This window comes from Antrostomus carolinensis, unplaced genomic scaffold (assembly GCF_000700745.2).
Source record: "Antrostomus carolinensis isolate BGI_N321 unplaced genomic scaffold, ASM70074v2 scaffold14473, whole genome shotgun sequence".
NCBI lineage: Eukaryota > Metazoa > Chordata > Aves > Caprimulgiformes > Caprimulgidae > Antrostomus > Antrostomus carolinensis.
The window spans coordinates 9,423-22,524 of record NW_010305955.1 but is presented as its reverse complement, the minus strand read 5'-3'; the positions used below and the strand labels follow the sequence as shown (position 1 = coordinate 22,524).

The window sequence follows — 13,102 nt, the reverse complement described above, 5'->3', positions numbered from 1 at the left end:
GGGGAGGAGGGGGCGGCTTTCACATCCTCAGAGCCCCGGGAAACACCTGCCGCCGCCGCAGCTCCGTCCTCCGAGGTCCCGCTGCCGGGCTGGACATAATTAATCCCGATCCATTAACGCAGCAGTACGCCCGCGCCTCCGCTCCAGGGGCAGCTCCTGGGAAACAGCCGGGGCCTCGCCCTCCTTAGAAAAAACGAGGAAGTAGCTCCCTTTGCCAAAGAGAAGAACTCTGGAGAGCTCTGTGCTCACCTGGGCAGTGTCATGAGCATCCACAGCTGCGCTGCTCAGTCTTTTTGTAGTCACTGCTACGAAAAGCCAATTAAAGTGTCTGGAATCCCAGGGCACGGGCCTGTTCCCGTGACCTAAGCGTTTTTAGTTTGTAGTAGGTTAGAGAAAGGAAAGAATGGAAGACGGGAAAATGAATTACCTGGGAAGGAAATAAAGTCTGGCAAGAATATTTCCCTGTATTGGAAAATCTGGTATGCTGTTACCGTGCCAGAGAAAAACATCAGAGCCAAAAAGACTGCTCCACGGGAAGCCTGAAGCAGAGAGTAAAAGGCAGACATGTAGTACAGAGGAATAGCTTATATGTATGACCAGCTCATCAATGTTCTTCCTTCAGGTACGGATCACTTCTGCAAACTGACAGTAGAAATAATTCAGCCTTAGGTGGCAGATTTACTTCCCAGGATAGTCTGGACAAATATCTGTCAGTGAAATCTAAGATAAAGCTTTAATTGCATTTCATTCTGCAAAATTATTGCAACAAAACATGAGCCATCCTTGCAATGTCTTCCAACCCGTGCCTTACCTGGCTCCCATGTCTTCGCTCCTCGTCTTTCTAAAGCTTTCCAGTAGAAGCTAAGCAGGGGGGAGGTGGCCAGTCTGCAACACTGGATGTTATTTCTAGCGTAAAACTGAATATCTTTGGTATTGAGATTAGTGAGTGTCAGTAAATACAGACACCAGTATGACATTTTAAAGGCTTGTTAAAGACAGAAGTCAAATTTGGAAGTATCTTTTTGCTAACTTGAATGTGCAAGTAGGAGAAAAAGAAAACCCAACTTGTTTCAGGCAGAGTTGTGTGTTTTCATGGTGTTATCTTAGCCTTACAATGCTGGCTAAAACTATATACTGCACATATAGTGTTCTCAAGTGTCGCTTTTTACCCATTTTAGTTCTTGTGACCTATAGATTAAAGCTATCTTAATAAAGAAGGAGGGTTTGCTTATTTATTTATTTATTTTCTGCTCCATCAGCAAACTACTCCAAAGAAAAATCACCATGCCTCTGCATCATAGAACACAAATTTTAATTACTATAAACCTGTACTGTAACACACTAGGTCCATTTCTGATTTTGTGTTAATAAAGAGCAAATTTGGAGTTCAGAGAAGTTACATTTGTATGAGACTAACATAAATGAGAGAAAGATCAGACACTGCCTTTATTTTTCCTGACAAGGTCACAGAGTAAAGGCTCCATAATGTGAAGGGAGCTGTCCAAATAAACATAGATTGATTTTTCCAAAGTGCCAGACATTTGCAGATGCCACGGAATTAATGCAGAGTGGACCTCTATAAATCCAGACTGCTTTTGTTTAAATTGCTCAATGAAGACTTGGGCTTGGGATTTGGAAATAAGTGCTGCATATTCTGACCTGAGACATTAGTGGATTTGCCATCCTGATTTGCCATAGAACAAATGGCAAAACTCTGGAGGAAATTAAACTTCATGGAAAACTCTGATGTCAATGTGATTTTTTCATTCCAAGTAATAATTCTAAGTTTTCTATATTTGCATTTAGCTGTGGTTCTGTTTGAGAAATTTTTTTGGTGTTAAATCTGTTTTTCAATTTAATTCATATTTGTGATACCAACAGAATAGCTGAATTTGAAAATACTTCTGTGAAAACACCATATAATTCTTAGTAAGATTGAAAACTTCTTAATTTCGCCTCTACAAGATGAATAAGTAACTGGTAGTGTCATTTCAAGTTGCTATGTGTGCCCACTTAAAGGACTAGATTACTGTGGTAGTCACATGAACCGTGTTTCACATCAGCAGACATTTCATTGTGAGATGGTTTCCATCGTTACCAAGCAACAGAAAAACTCTCTGCTTATTCAATGGTGGTGTTCTCTCTGTATCATACTTGATAAATCTCTTTTCAGGAAAGAATTCACTACTTGAACCACTGCCATGCTCTTTATGGTTTCTGTGTACTGATCTTCTGGAGGATGACCTCTAGTTTTACTTCAGTTTGTTGGCTAGAACTTCAGAAACTTGGAGAAACAAGAGCAGGTGGAGTCTTTTAAGTTTACTGCCACATAGGGATGATAGAAGAGAATGACTGTGGTTTCCCATTGAGCTGAAAGGCAGGCAAGTGCCTTTAAAAAGTCCACCTTATCAGTTGAACCAGTTCACAAGATGGATTGCCAACAGTATTGAATTCTGTTAAAGATGATGTGCATGCCTGTTGTGAGAGGTCCTGAGAACAGACATGACTTTGCCAGCTTTGAAGAGAAAAACAGTAATTCTTTCCTTAAATTTAATCCATTCACCCCTCCAGTAGGGCTGAATGACCCTTTATTCCCACAGCAGGATGGTGTGCCCCACCAGGATGGTATACCTTTAGTGCATCCCTGCTCAGGTTTTGTGAGTCCAGGAGCAGACGCTGACCTGCAGCCCAGTGTTGGAAGAGCTATTGAATCCCTAGTGGACAGCGATGTGAAACCTCGCCAGTGGATCCCCATCACAGGAAGGAGAGGCTAGACTGCCCACAGCAGGCAGATGGTCCTCCTGGAGGAAACCAGCCAGAACAGAAGGTGGGACTCCAGGTCTGTGTCAGCTGCTTCTGTCCAGGCATGACTCAGAGGTACAGCAAACTACTATTTTTATTTCCTAATCACCAAAGAAATTGGTGATGCTTAACAGATAAATACAATTAGTTTCTGAGCTCCACTCCCCAAGGTCCTAAAAGAACAACCTTATAAAATATATTTGTCCTGGATATTTGAACTTAATATAACAACTGCAGTAGAGTGATTGTATGATTCATTGTCCCTGCTGTAGCAAAGAGGTACCAGTCAGAAAATTCTAATGAGCATTCTACTTTTTTTATAAAATAAAATAAAATAAAATAAAATAAAATAAAATAAAATAAAATAAAATAAAATAAAATTGAAGATAAATAATGTTTTTTAAAAATTATTTTGGTAAATTGTGAAGTTACATACAAAAGTCCTAATGAGCACCTGTTTTAATGTAAATGAAAACAACAAATCACTCCAGAGTCGGGAAATCCCCTGGATATTTCTGTGTCTTTTAGTATTTCCTGACAAGTTGCAGTGCAGTGCATTTAAAGACCTATTCCAGTGTGTAGCTGATCAGAGAACAGAAGTTCTTTAGGACTGCTATCACATGTTGGTCAAAGTACATATTGCTCTCTTATTTTATATCAATGTGTTACACATAAAGTTTGGTATGATAATTGTCTATTGATTACAGTATCAAAATGGAAATTCACTCTTTTTAACATGAAGCAAAATTTCTTCGGTGGTTAATACTCAGAAGCAGAAATATGTCAACCCAGGGCTTCTAAGGGCAGATACAATTAGCAGTAGGCAATATGGTTGAATTTTTATAAAGATTAAACCAATTCCAATGATTGTCATAGAGAAATGCTCATTACAACTAGAACAAAATTTGATAAGAACTTGGGCAACTTGCTCATAGATGGGAGGAGGCATTTCTTAGAACATGGTAAAGAAATGTAAATAAGCCAGTTGTTTCATTTTACTATACAGAGATAACCCTCACTTCACAGTTAGCTAGACTTTGTCCATGTTATTGTCACCATTAAGTCTCTACATGCTATAAATTCAGGCAGTGGTTTTGGTTCCTTGTTTCTGTCTTTGTACTTTGTATCTTAAATCACTTTAAGCTTACTGCAGTCACATAACAGAACACAAAAGAACCAAAGAAACCACAAGGGATAAAGAAAATAATTTTCCTTTTTTGCTCATCCCATGTACTTTTCACTCTTATTTCTCAGTTACTGTGTTCTCTATTTACATTTTAAATTAGACCTCAGACACCAACCAGAACTGATCAGCTGGGTTTTTTTCTTCAAGCCTCTGGAAAAGTGAAGGGGAAAGAAGATTTGAGATATGCAATTCTATCTGACCATTAATTTTTCCAATGCAGAGAAAAACAGATAGAGATACTCTGGCAAATAAACACACACCTGAAATGAACACAGACAAAATCTGAGACTGAATATCATCAAGCCAGGAACCAGGGTTACAGTCAAGAAAGTGGTCTGAATGGAGAGTAGTTCCAGAAAGCAGATAGAAATAGTCTGGTGGCTTTCTGGTGATTTTTTGTTGGGTAAAGTTCACTATTAAGAGTGAAATACTGACTCCACTGAAGCTATTGGAAAGAGTCAAATTAACTCAGGGACAAAGAGTCCAGCATAAATTTCTTAAGGAAAGCCATGCAAATGTTCTTCCAAATCTAGTATACATTTGCAAGTTTTCCTGTGATGCTGAGGTATTAACTGCAAATGTGTAAATATAGATATAGAAAGTAGTTGAGTTTTAAGCTACTATTTTTAATGAGTCTGTGTAAACAAATTGCAGATTTCAGCTGTATGATTCAGAGAGCCCCAGGCACATGATGTGATGAAAGTTGCTAATGCTTCTAGATATCAGTCCCGAGACATTCCACAGCTAAGTTGTTTGGGGAAGTTGTGCTGAAAGAGACATCAGTCAGGCATTTTGCAAGCAAATTCTACAGTCACTTTCTCCACTGTGTCAGAGAAGAACAGAAAAAAAACCAACAGAGACAGAAGCAGCCTTTGAGACGGATGAGCTGAGGTATATAAAACATCTGCAATAGGCAGGAGGTTCTCTGTTGTGAGATGTAGTGCTATGGCTTTGACAGTCAACAGTGTTACTTTGAACTTCCCCAGCAGCCTTTTGCATCTACTGAGCAAAGCAGGTTTATTGAACAGTGAGGTTCTGTGGTAGGAAAGCAAAGGTGAGAGGCTGACAAAGGTCGTTCTAAGACTGGAGAATCAGAAGCTACCAGAGAAAGGAGATAGCTGAAGAACTATTCTTCATATATTCTCGGTCAGTATAGGGCAGGTGCTCAGTGCTAGAAGACAGTCTTTAGGAAGTTGACAGTGTTTGCCTGTAGAGTCTCCTTCTCTCATTCATATGACAACAGGATTTTTTAACCTGTTCTCTGTGGTCTCAAGTTTCTTTGCAGTGTTTAGGAGGACCTCAGAATTTGACTGTGCAGGTATGTTTGTACCTGCAAACCTGGTGATGAAGCCCTTTATCTGTGTGAAAATTTTATCTTTATTCTGTTTTTACTTTAAGAGACTCTGTTGAAGAATTTTATGCAGAACTTGTTGAAATAATTTTGGTTGCAATGGCCTTTGTATAGGAAGGGTTCACTTCCCAGTGCTTCCTCTCCTGAAGCAAGAAATTATTACTCTGGAAAAGTAATAATCCAGGAATTATCCAGGATTAAGCAGCACATTGGTGTGAGGCTCATCAAAGTAGGATTCCAGCCTCTCCTGCCTTTCAAATAATGATGGAAAATGGCTGTAGGCAATGCTGGTACAGCTCCAGTTTATAACACAGGCACTTAGTGAGATAAAACCTCCTTCCTGCCTGCAGAAAGAGAAAGAAGAAACATTAAGTCAGAGGCAACAAAATGTAAAGCAAAGAGCAAAAAAATGTGCAACTTGAAAAACATCAAATTTAACAATTCAAGGACACTCATAAATAACATGCATAGCTCATAACTATTGTGGCATATGAACAAAGTCAACTAAGAATGCAAAGTGGCCTACAATAGGCTCAAAAATATCTGTGCTGTTAAATAGTTACCCATAACACAATGAAATATGTAATAGTGTACTGCCTAATAAACTAGTAGTTCACCTGAAAATAATGCATAAAAACTCAGAATAAATTTGTGACGGCTGAGTGTCATTGAAGAAAATAACTGTGGTTTCACTAAGGATTTGATTATTTATTGTCCCTACAGTTGTGTATTTCACTGGTTGGTTGTTTTTCACTTGCCAACAAAGTGATCCTTTGTTTATTCAGCAACTTTGTTCTGTCACTGTAGCTTCTTTTGTCATGCATGTCTTTCCAATATAAACTGATGGGTTTTATGCTTATTTATAATTATTTTTGCAGGGGTTATTTGTGGCCTTTCCTTCCATAGAAGCAGGAGAGAGAAGCAGTAGTGTTAATAGGTTTATTTATTTTTCATATATGAAGATAAATAGAATAATTAACAAAAGAACTAAGCAAAATAATCTGAAAGAGTTATCTGTAAACCCTCAGCTGGCATTATGACCTCTTGCTGGGCCCACTAGAGTCAATACTCCTACTAATTTTAAAATACAAGAGGTCAAAAACAGTGCACAGCTTGTGGGACTGCTGGTTTTCGGAAACCTCTCTGCATGTCTTTATGCGGTGACATAAGAATCTCACTTTTTCCTTTAAAAACAAAACAAAAAGATGTTCTGACTTTCATGGTTTCTGAGAAGCAGCTTAGAAATGTGAATGAGTACATCTTCAGTTTCTGACTCAGAATCCAAACCAGAAATTCCCCAAATTCATTATCCGTCATTGAATCCTGCTTTGTCAGATTAGGAGATTAGTTTAAGCAATAAACTGAAACTGGCAGTGTCATTAAGCTTGTCATTAGTTAAAAGTGACAAAGCCAAGACAGTGAGTTCCCAACTTGACAAGAACAGATCATGCCATTTTCAATCCTGTGGACTGAGCAAATCATCAGGGCATTGAAACCTTCAGAAAGTTGACTTAAGAAAAAATTATTGCAGTTTTTAGGCTAGATCTTTCCACTGAAAGCAAAAGGAGAAGTAAATGTTAAAAGATAAATCATCCCAGCAGTAGGCCACTAATGTCAAGATGGCAGATTACAGCATACCATGCACAAGCAGAGGTCTATAGAAATGCATATGTACAATTATGAAAGCAAATGTAAAATTATACACACGTCCTGCTAAGGACATTGTAGCTGACATGAGTGTTTTACACATGCAACACGAGGAATAAGAATTGTAATCGTTAACTCTTGAGGCAATGAACCAGAGGAAGGCTATTTTTATGGAACTACGAGGACATATGGATGGATGTATTTGAGCCTCTACCTCTTTACTGTAGAGGACATTAGTACATGCATACGTATTAAGTAATTAAACATTGCAGACAGAACTTAGTGGAAGCATTCCCATGTGAGTACAAGTTGTGTATTTACAGGTAGCATTTAAAGTTTACACAAAGCTGGCTGAGGCAATGAAGATGCAGCCACCATTTTTACTGCAAGCATGTTACCTGTTTAAGAGACACTTTCCAAAAGAATTTTTTTTAATTGGAGAGTGATTTAGTTTGAAAGCTCTTCACACTACAAAGATCCATAGATTTTGTCAAGCTTTTCAAAAGCAGCAACTTAAAAGTTATAGCACACTGTGCAAAAAGCTCTTTTAAAAAACAGGTCACACTATTTCAGTATGCTACATACAGCATTAGGATATGTATAACTTAGTCTCTTTTACTGAAAACTGTGATTTTCTTTTAAACTTTGGCAGAGTGATTAGTTCTGTGAAAACTAATTTCACATTCTGCACATTGGTTTTCAGCTTTTAATCTTTGAACTATTTTTTCCAAAGTATACCTAAAATTTCTACAAATAACTAGGAAAAGTAACTATATTATGAATTAGCTTAAATTTGCTACATAAAGGTCTTCACATGCATTGGAAATTTGTAGGGGTCTGGAAGTAAAAAGCAGTTGAAAAATACCTAAGTATGACATTTTTTGATACTAAATTAATAGTTTTCAGTGTTCATAGGGGGAGTGGTGTGATGGCTGTGTGGCTGCCTACCCTTTTTAGTGTAGTACAAAAAGCATATTTAGAAATACACCTTTCCTAAAGTCACCAAAAGCATTATGCTAGTTAATGGCACAGCAGTTTGAATGATACTCTCATATGTATCCCTTACCTTATTTATAGGATTATTTTGTGGGTTTTGTCCTGATTTCCTAAGGAGGCAAGTTGTTTCCATTCATCTTGTTTATTTTCCTATTGGTTCTCCCCTAATAACTCTTAACCCCATTGGCCAATTTCTGCCAAATTTGACAGAGTTATGAACACTTCAAGGATAATTGCACCCCTGCAAGATTCTGAAGTTTGAAGTCTGGGGAGAGGAAAGACATAAATCAGTGTTCCTCGTGAGGGAGCTGGAGCTTGGGCATTATAACGTCTTTGTTTGGCAGCAGCTCACTTGATTATCAGCATGTGTGTACTGGCTCACCAATGAGTACATATGTGACTTTACACTAACTGTAGGATATGGCCTCTTGGTAGGTAAGCTTGCTTTACAGGATCTGGTCAGATTATTGGAATATGGAGTTGGGAGGATGAAGGAGGGAGAGAAATATCTGTAGGAAACCAGTCACCTACTGCTCATGGAACAGCTTGTTTATTGTTTTCAGGGTTGGCAAAGATTATGTGGCTGTAGAAACACATATGCAATTACTAGTTCAGGTTGCATTAGCAAGCTTTTATTATTATGTTTGCTAATTTGGATACTTTCCTTTATACAATTAGTACTGTACATGACAATATGTGGAGTAGGCCAAACCATAGCAATGTATGTTGTGATATTACTTATCACTTACTTTCAACTTCCGTGTAATTTAATGTATTTTTGTGGAAGTTTGTAAATCAGAGTGGTAACAGATAACTGAACATTGGGGCATCGATTTTTATGGGAAGGCATGAGTTGTTTTCATCCAGTTTAAAACAATAAGAATTGCTGCAAACTGATTAACACTATAGGAAGCCCTTTTTTTCAGGTTGGAGAACTCCAGCAAAAGTTGCTCCTGCTCTGCCTGACCAAAACCATATTTTTGCATTTTGTATGGATCCAGATCTCAAGGTAAGTGTCTGGTGCTCTTCTTGTAATGACAGAAAATGTTTTTCAATCATTTTGTTTCTAGTCTGCTTTCCATTTAGCATGCTTTGGGCAGTGATTACAGTAATAGTAGTAGTGAAATTGGACTTTTTCATTTCTTCATCTAAATCTGTAGAAATAAGGGTTATATTTCAGGTAGCTGTATGTTAGCATGACCACATTTTAATGGTGGCCATCACTCCAATAATTTTCATTTTTTTGTAGTGTTACTCTGGTTAAGGCATTTAGAATGCAATGTGAGACTGATACTAGCAATCTCAGTTATGTGTAATTGGAGATAGAGTTAGAGCAAAAATATCAGACTGTACAAAAGATAACAAAACCTTATACTTGATATAAATACTCATATATTTAATACTTAGGCACTGCTTTATTTGGTGCAAATCACAAACCGATAAGTAAATCAAAATACATCAATGGTTCTATAGCACAAGTCTAATTAAGTCTCTCCCATACTGAAAATGTAATGGCATCCTTCATCCTTCTACACTGATGAGACTATTTGTAGTCCTTAAAGTGTTACCACATACTTCAATAGATAGGGTAGGATAGGATAGGATAAGGATAGGGTAGGATAGGATAGGATAGACTACTTCATTTGGAAGGGACCTACAGCCATCATCTAGTCCAACTGCCTGACCAATTCAGGGCTGACCAAAAGCTAAAGCATGTTGTTAAGGGCATTGTCCAAATGCCTCTTAAACACTGACAGGCTTGAGGCATCAACCACACCTCTAGGAAGCCCGATCCAGTGTTTGACCACCCTCTTGGTAAATAAATGCTTCCTAATGTCCGGTCTAAACCTATCCTAGTGCAGCTTTGAACCATTCCCACATGTCCTATCACTGGATACCAGGGAGAAGAGACCAGCAGCTCCCTCTCCCCTTCCCCTCCTCAGGAAGCTGTAGCGACCCATGAGGTTGCCCCTCAGCCTCCTTTTCTCCAAATTAGACCAGCCCAGAGTCCTCTACCTCTCCTCACAGGACATGCTTGGCAGCCTTCACCAGCTTTGTTCCCCTCCTCTGGATGCATTCAAGGACCTCAACATCCTTCTTAAATGGTGGGGCCTTAAACCACACACAGAACCAGTGCTGGATCCAGCAGGATAATCACCTCTCTTGACCTATTGGTTGTGCTGTGTCTGATGGAGCCCAGGATGCTGTTTGCCCTCTTGTCTGCCAGAACACAGCACCAGCTCCTATTGAGCCTGCTGTCGACCAGCACCCCAGATCCCTTTCTGCAGGGCTGCTCCCCAGCCACTCCTCTCCCAATTTATACTTGTGCCTGCCATTACTCTGTCTCAGGTGCAGAATCTGGGATTTTGACTTACTAAACTTCATCCCATTGATCATAGCCCAGTGATCCAATCAATCTAGATCCCTCTGCAAGCCCTCTTCTCCCTCAGGAGAGTCAACATCTACCAGCTTGCTATCATCAGCAAAGTTGCTAATGGTACTTTCAAATCCTGTATCCAGATAGTTGATAAATATACTGAACAGAACTGGTCCTAGAATTAAGCCCCAAGGAACACAACTTGTAGCAATGAATATCATACGAAGGCATATGTGAAGGATTAGAAAGTGTGTTTTCTATGCCATTTGATAAATAGTATAACAGATGGAAAGCTACATTGCTAAATAGAGAGGCAAGGACATTCTCTTAGTTTTAAAACTTATATTAACAATATTAAATTTTCCTTCATGAGTAAAACTCCTCAGAAATAGATCCATTTTTGATCTCCTTTATTGATGGCTGGTGAAGTATGTGAAATAGCATGTTTCACATTCTGATGCAAACTAGAAAAATGCAGCTACATACAGTTCACTCTTTAAACAAACAATCATAGTATCATGTATGTCAACAGCATTGCTTTCTGCTGTGTATTTGATTTCTCTTAGGAATCAAGTGATCCTTCTTGCAAGGTGGAGAAAAGAAAAAGCAAGGGACTATTTCTACAAGTCAAATACTCAAAAGTGAGGCACCATTTATTTTAAAAACAGTTTTTGCTTGTGCTTCGCTTCATTTTTTTCATCGTTTTTCTACAATGCACCTGTAGGTAGCAGGACATACAAGATTGCAAACAATTTTTCTCTCACTCTGAACTTCTGTTTTTTTAATAGCATTAAACATAGGGTTTGTCTCATGAACTTTAGTTATCTAAAAGCTTGCATCCAGTCTGTGCCTTTCATCTCCACTTCCTCTATAAGCAGTGAAGAGAAACTAGAGTTTCCCAAAGGGCATTCTGGACATCTGTCTTCAATGCTTGTCATAGGCATGATATGACTGTTGTCTAGTCTCTATTTATGTCTCATCTCACTTAACTGATTATTCAAACCCATCATCGCTGTAAGCTTATTGAAAGATAAAGTACCTCTTTCAATTAGTGAGAAAGTTTTAGAGAAAGTACTATGTTCTACTTGTTCTCCAACAAGCAACATATAATTCTGGGCTTTCCATTTCCCTTTAAATTAGAAATATACACCTTTGTTATTATCTGCATCCTTTGTCACATCATTCCTTATTATTTAGCTACTGATGTCATTCACTAATGATTTTACAGGAATTTTTTTATCTTCTTTTTCATTATTGATCTACAGCTTATGAAGAAGTTTCTTGGGATAATATATTACCTTCCAAAATCCAGCCTCCAGCATCAACAGCAGAAGTGTTGGCTGATCTCGTTTCCCGGTGTTTCACAGAAAGGAGATACAATCCCGAGCCTGAAATAAGCCAAGTCAGTGAACAATTTCTTGCCAACTGATTTTAGGTTTTGCTAATGAAATGTAGCCTAAATGTTGTGTAGGTCATGCACATAAACCCATAGTAATGTTTTCAAATAAAAACAATCCCAAGTGAGCATTTAAGCTCATGAGCAGACTCCAGTAATTGCCTCAAATGATCTCATATTTTTTCCCTCTCCCTCCCCTGTAAATTGATAATGGAAGAAGATATCTGTGCACAGTACCAAAAGAGAGGATAAGGATATTGATGAAAAATTGGTTGATAAGAATGATGCTGTAGCATAACAGATCTCATGTTAAGTTAGTTTACTTGTGATTATTAACTGTAAAAATTATCATTTTTACTAAACTAAAATTCAGTCCTGCAATTGTTTCTCATTGCTGCATGAAAATCTATCAAGCCAAATTAATTAGGTAATATTGCCTTACAAGAAGCATCTAATTATAATTTTAGGTTGTTGAAGGCTTCTGGGACAGATTTCAAACAAGATCTTTTACCTCTCCACAGAGACCTGTTGATTTGTAAGTTGGTTTGGGGGGGTTTTTTTGTGAATATCAGGGTCCTCTGAACACTTTATGAAGTCTGCAGTTAATTATTTCAGAAGACTAAATTCAGCAGCATTCTGTAATTAGAGAAGTTAAGATATGCAGTCAATAACTATATGAAAAGTATACTCTAACATGCTTCTTCTGTGAGAGAGTTAAATATAAAAAGCAGAACAGAAAAGATGTGAATGACTGTCATGACTGCATACATCTGATGTTTTCACTGAGACATGACATTTATGAAAACATCACAATAATCATACACATGTACAAACCCGAGTTTTTATCTGCTGTCTGTAGAATCCATAACAGTCTCAGAGTGGAGCATTTTAGATTAGTCCAGTCAAGGGTGACAGGAGGTTCAGAAGGGCTCAGACAAGAGCCAGATAGAGACAGGGAAGGAAAGGTTGGACAAAGCGAGATAGGAAAGCTAGAACTTGCCTCCTTTCCAGGCCATGAGCCAGCAGGTTTGCTGGGGCAAACTCAATGGACTAGAGCTGCTACTGGGCACAGTCCCATATAGAATGGGAGAGACAGGTACCTCTGCAGGGTGGAAGGAGAGAGAAAACTCTGTCAGTACAGTTTCTTGAATGTTGCTCTTTCAAAGGAATATAGACATGGCCAATGAGAGCAGCTTGCAGAGACAGACTAAGAGAGAAATTCAGACCTGATGTTAAATTTTCCCATGTCCTCAGGCACTGAATGAGAGAAGTGTTACAAGTAGAGAAGTGGTTCACTTTTAACAAAAACTTGCTTATACTGTCCTAGGAAATTGACTGAAGTCCCAG

General features: G+C 38.4%; 1 protein-coding gene across 1 annotated transcript in view; it reads left to right on the top strand.

The window, feature by feature from the left end:
- Positions 1–2,348: 2,348 nt before the first annotated feature.
- Positions 2,349–13,102, top strand: part of SPMIP7 (sperm microtubule inner protein 7) — a gene marked incomplete at its 3' end in the record, with an annotated part of 11,646 nt that continues 892 nt past the window's right edge. Inside the window, 6 exon segments of the mRNA XM_010164956.1 lie at positions 2,349–2,877; positions 8,909–8,991; positions 10,926–10,943; positions 10,945–11,005; positions 11,625–11,761; positions 12,223–12,290. Of these exon segments, the coding sequence (XP_010163258.1) occupies positions 2,349–2,877; positions 8,909–8,991; positions 10,926–10,943; positions 10,945–11,005; positions 11,625–11,761; positions 12,223–12,290 (896 nt within the window).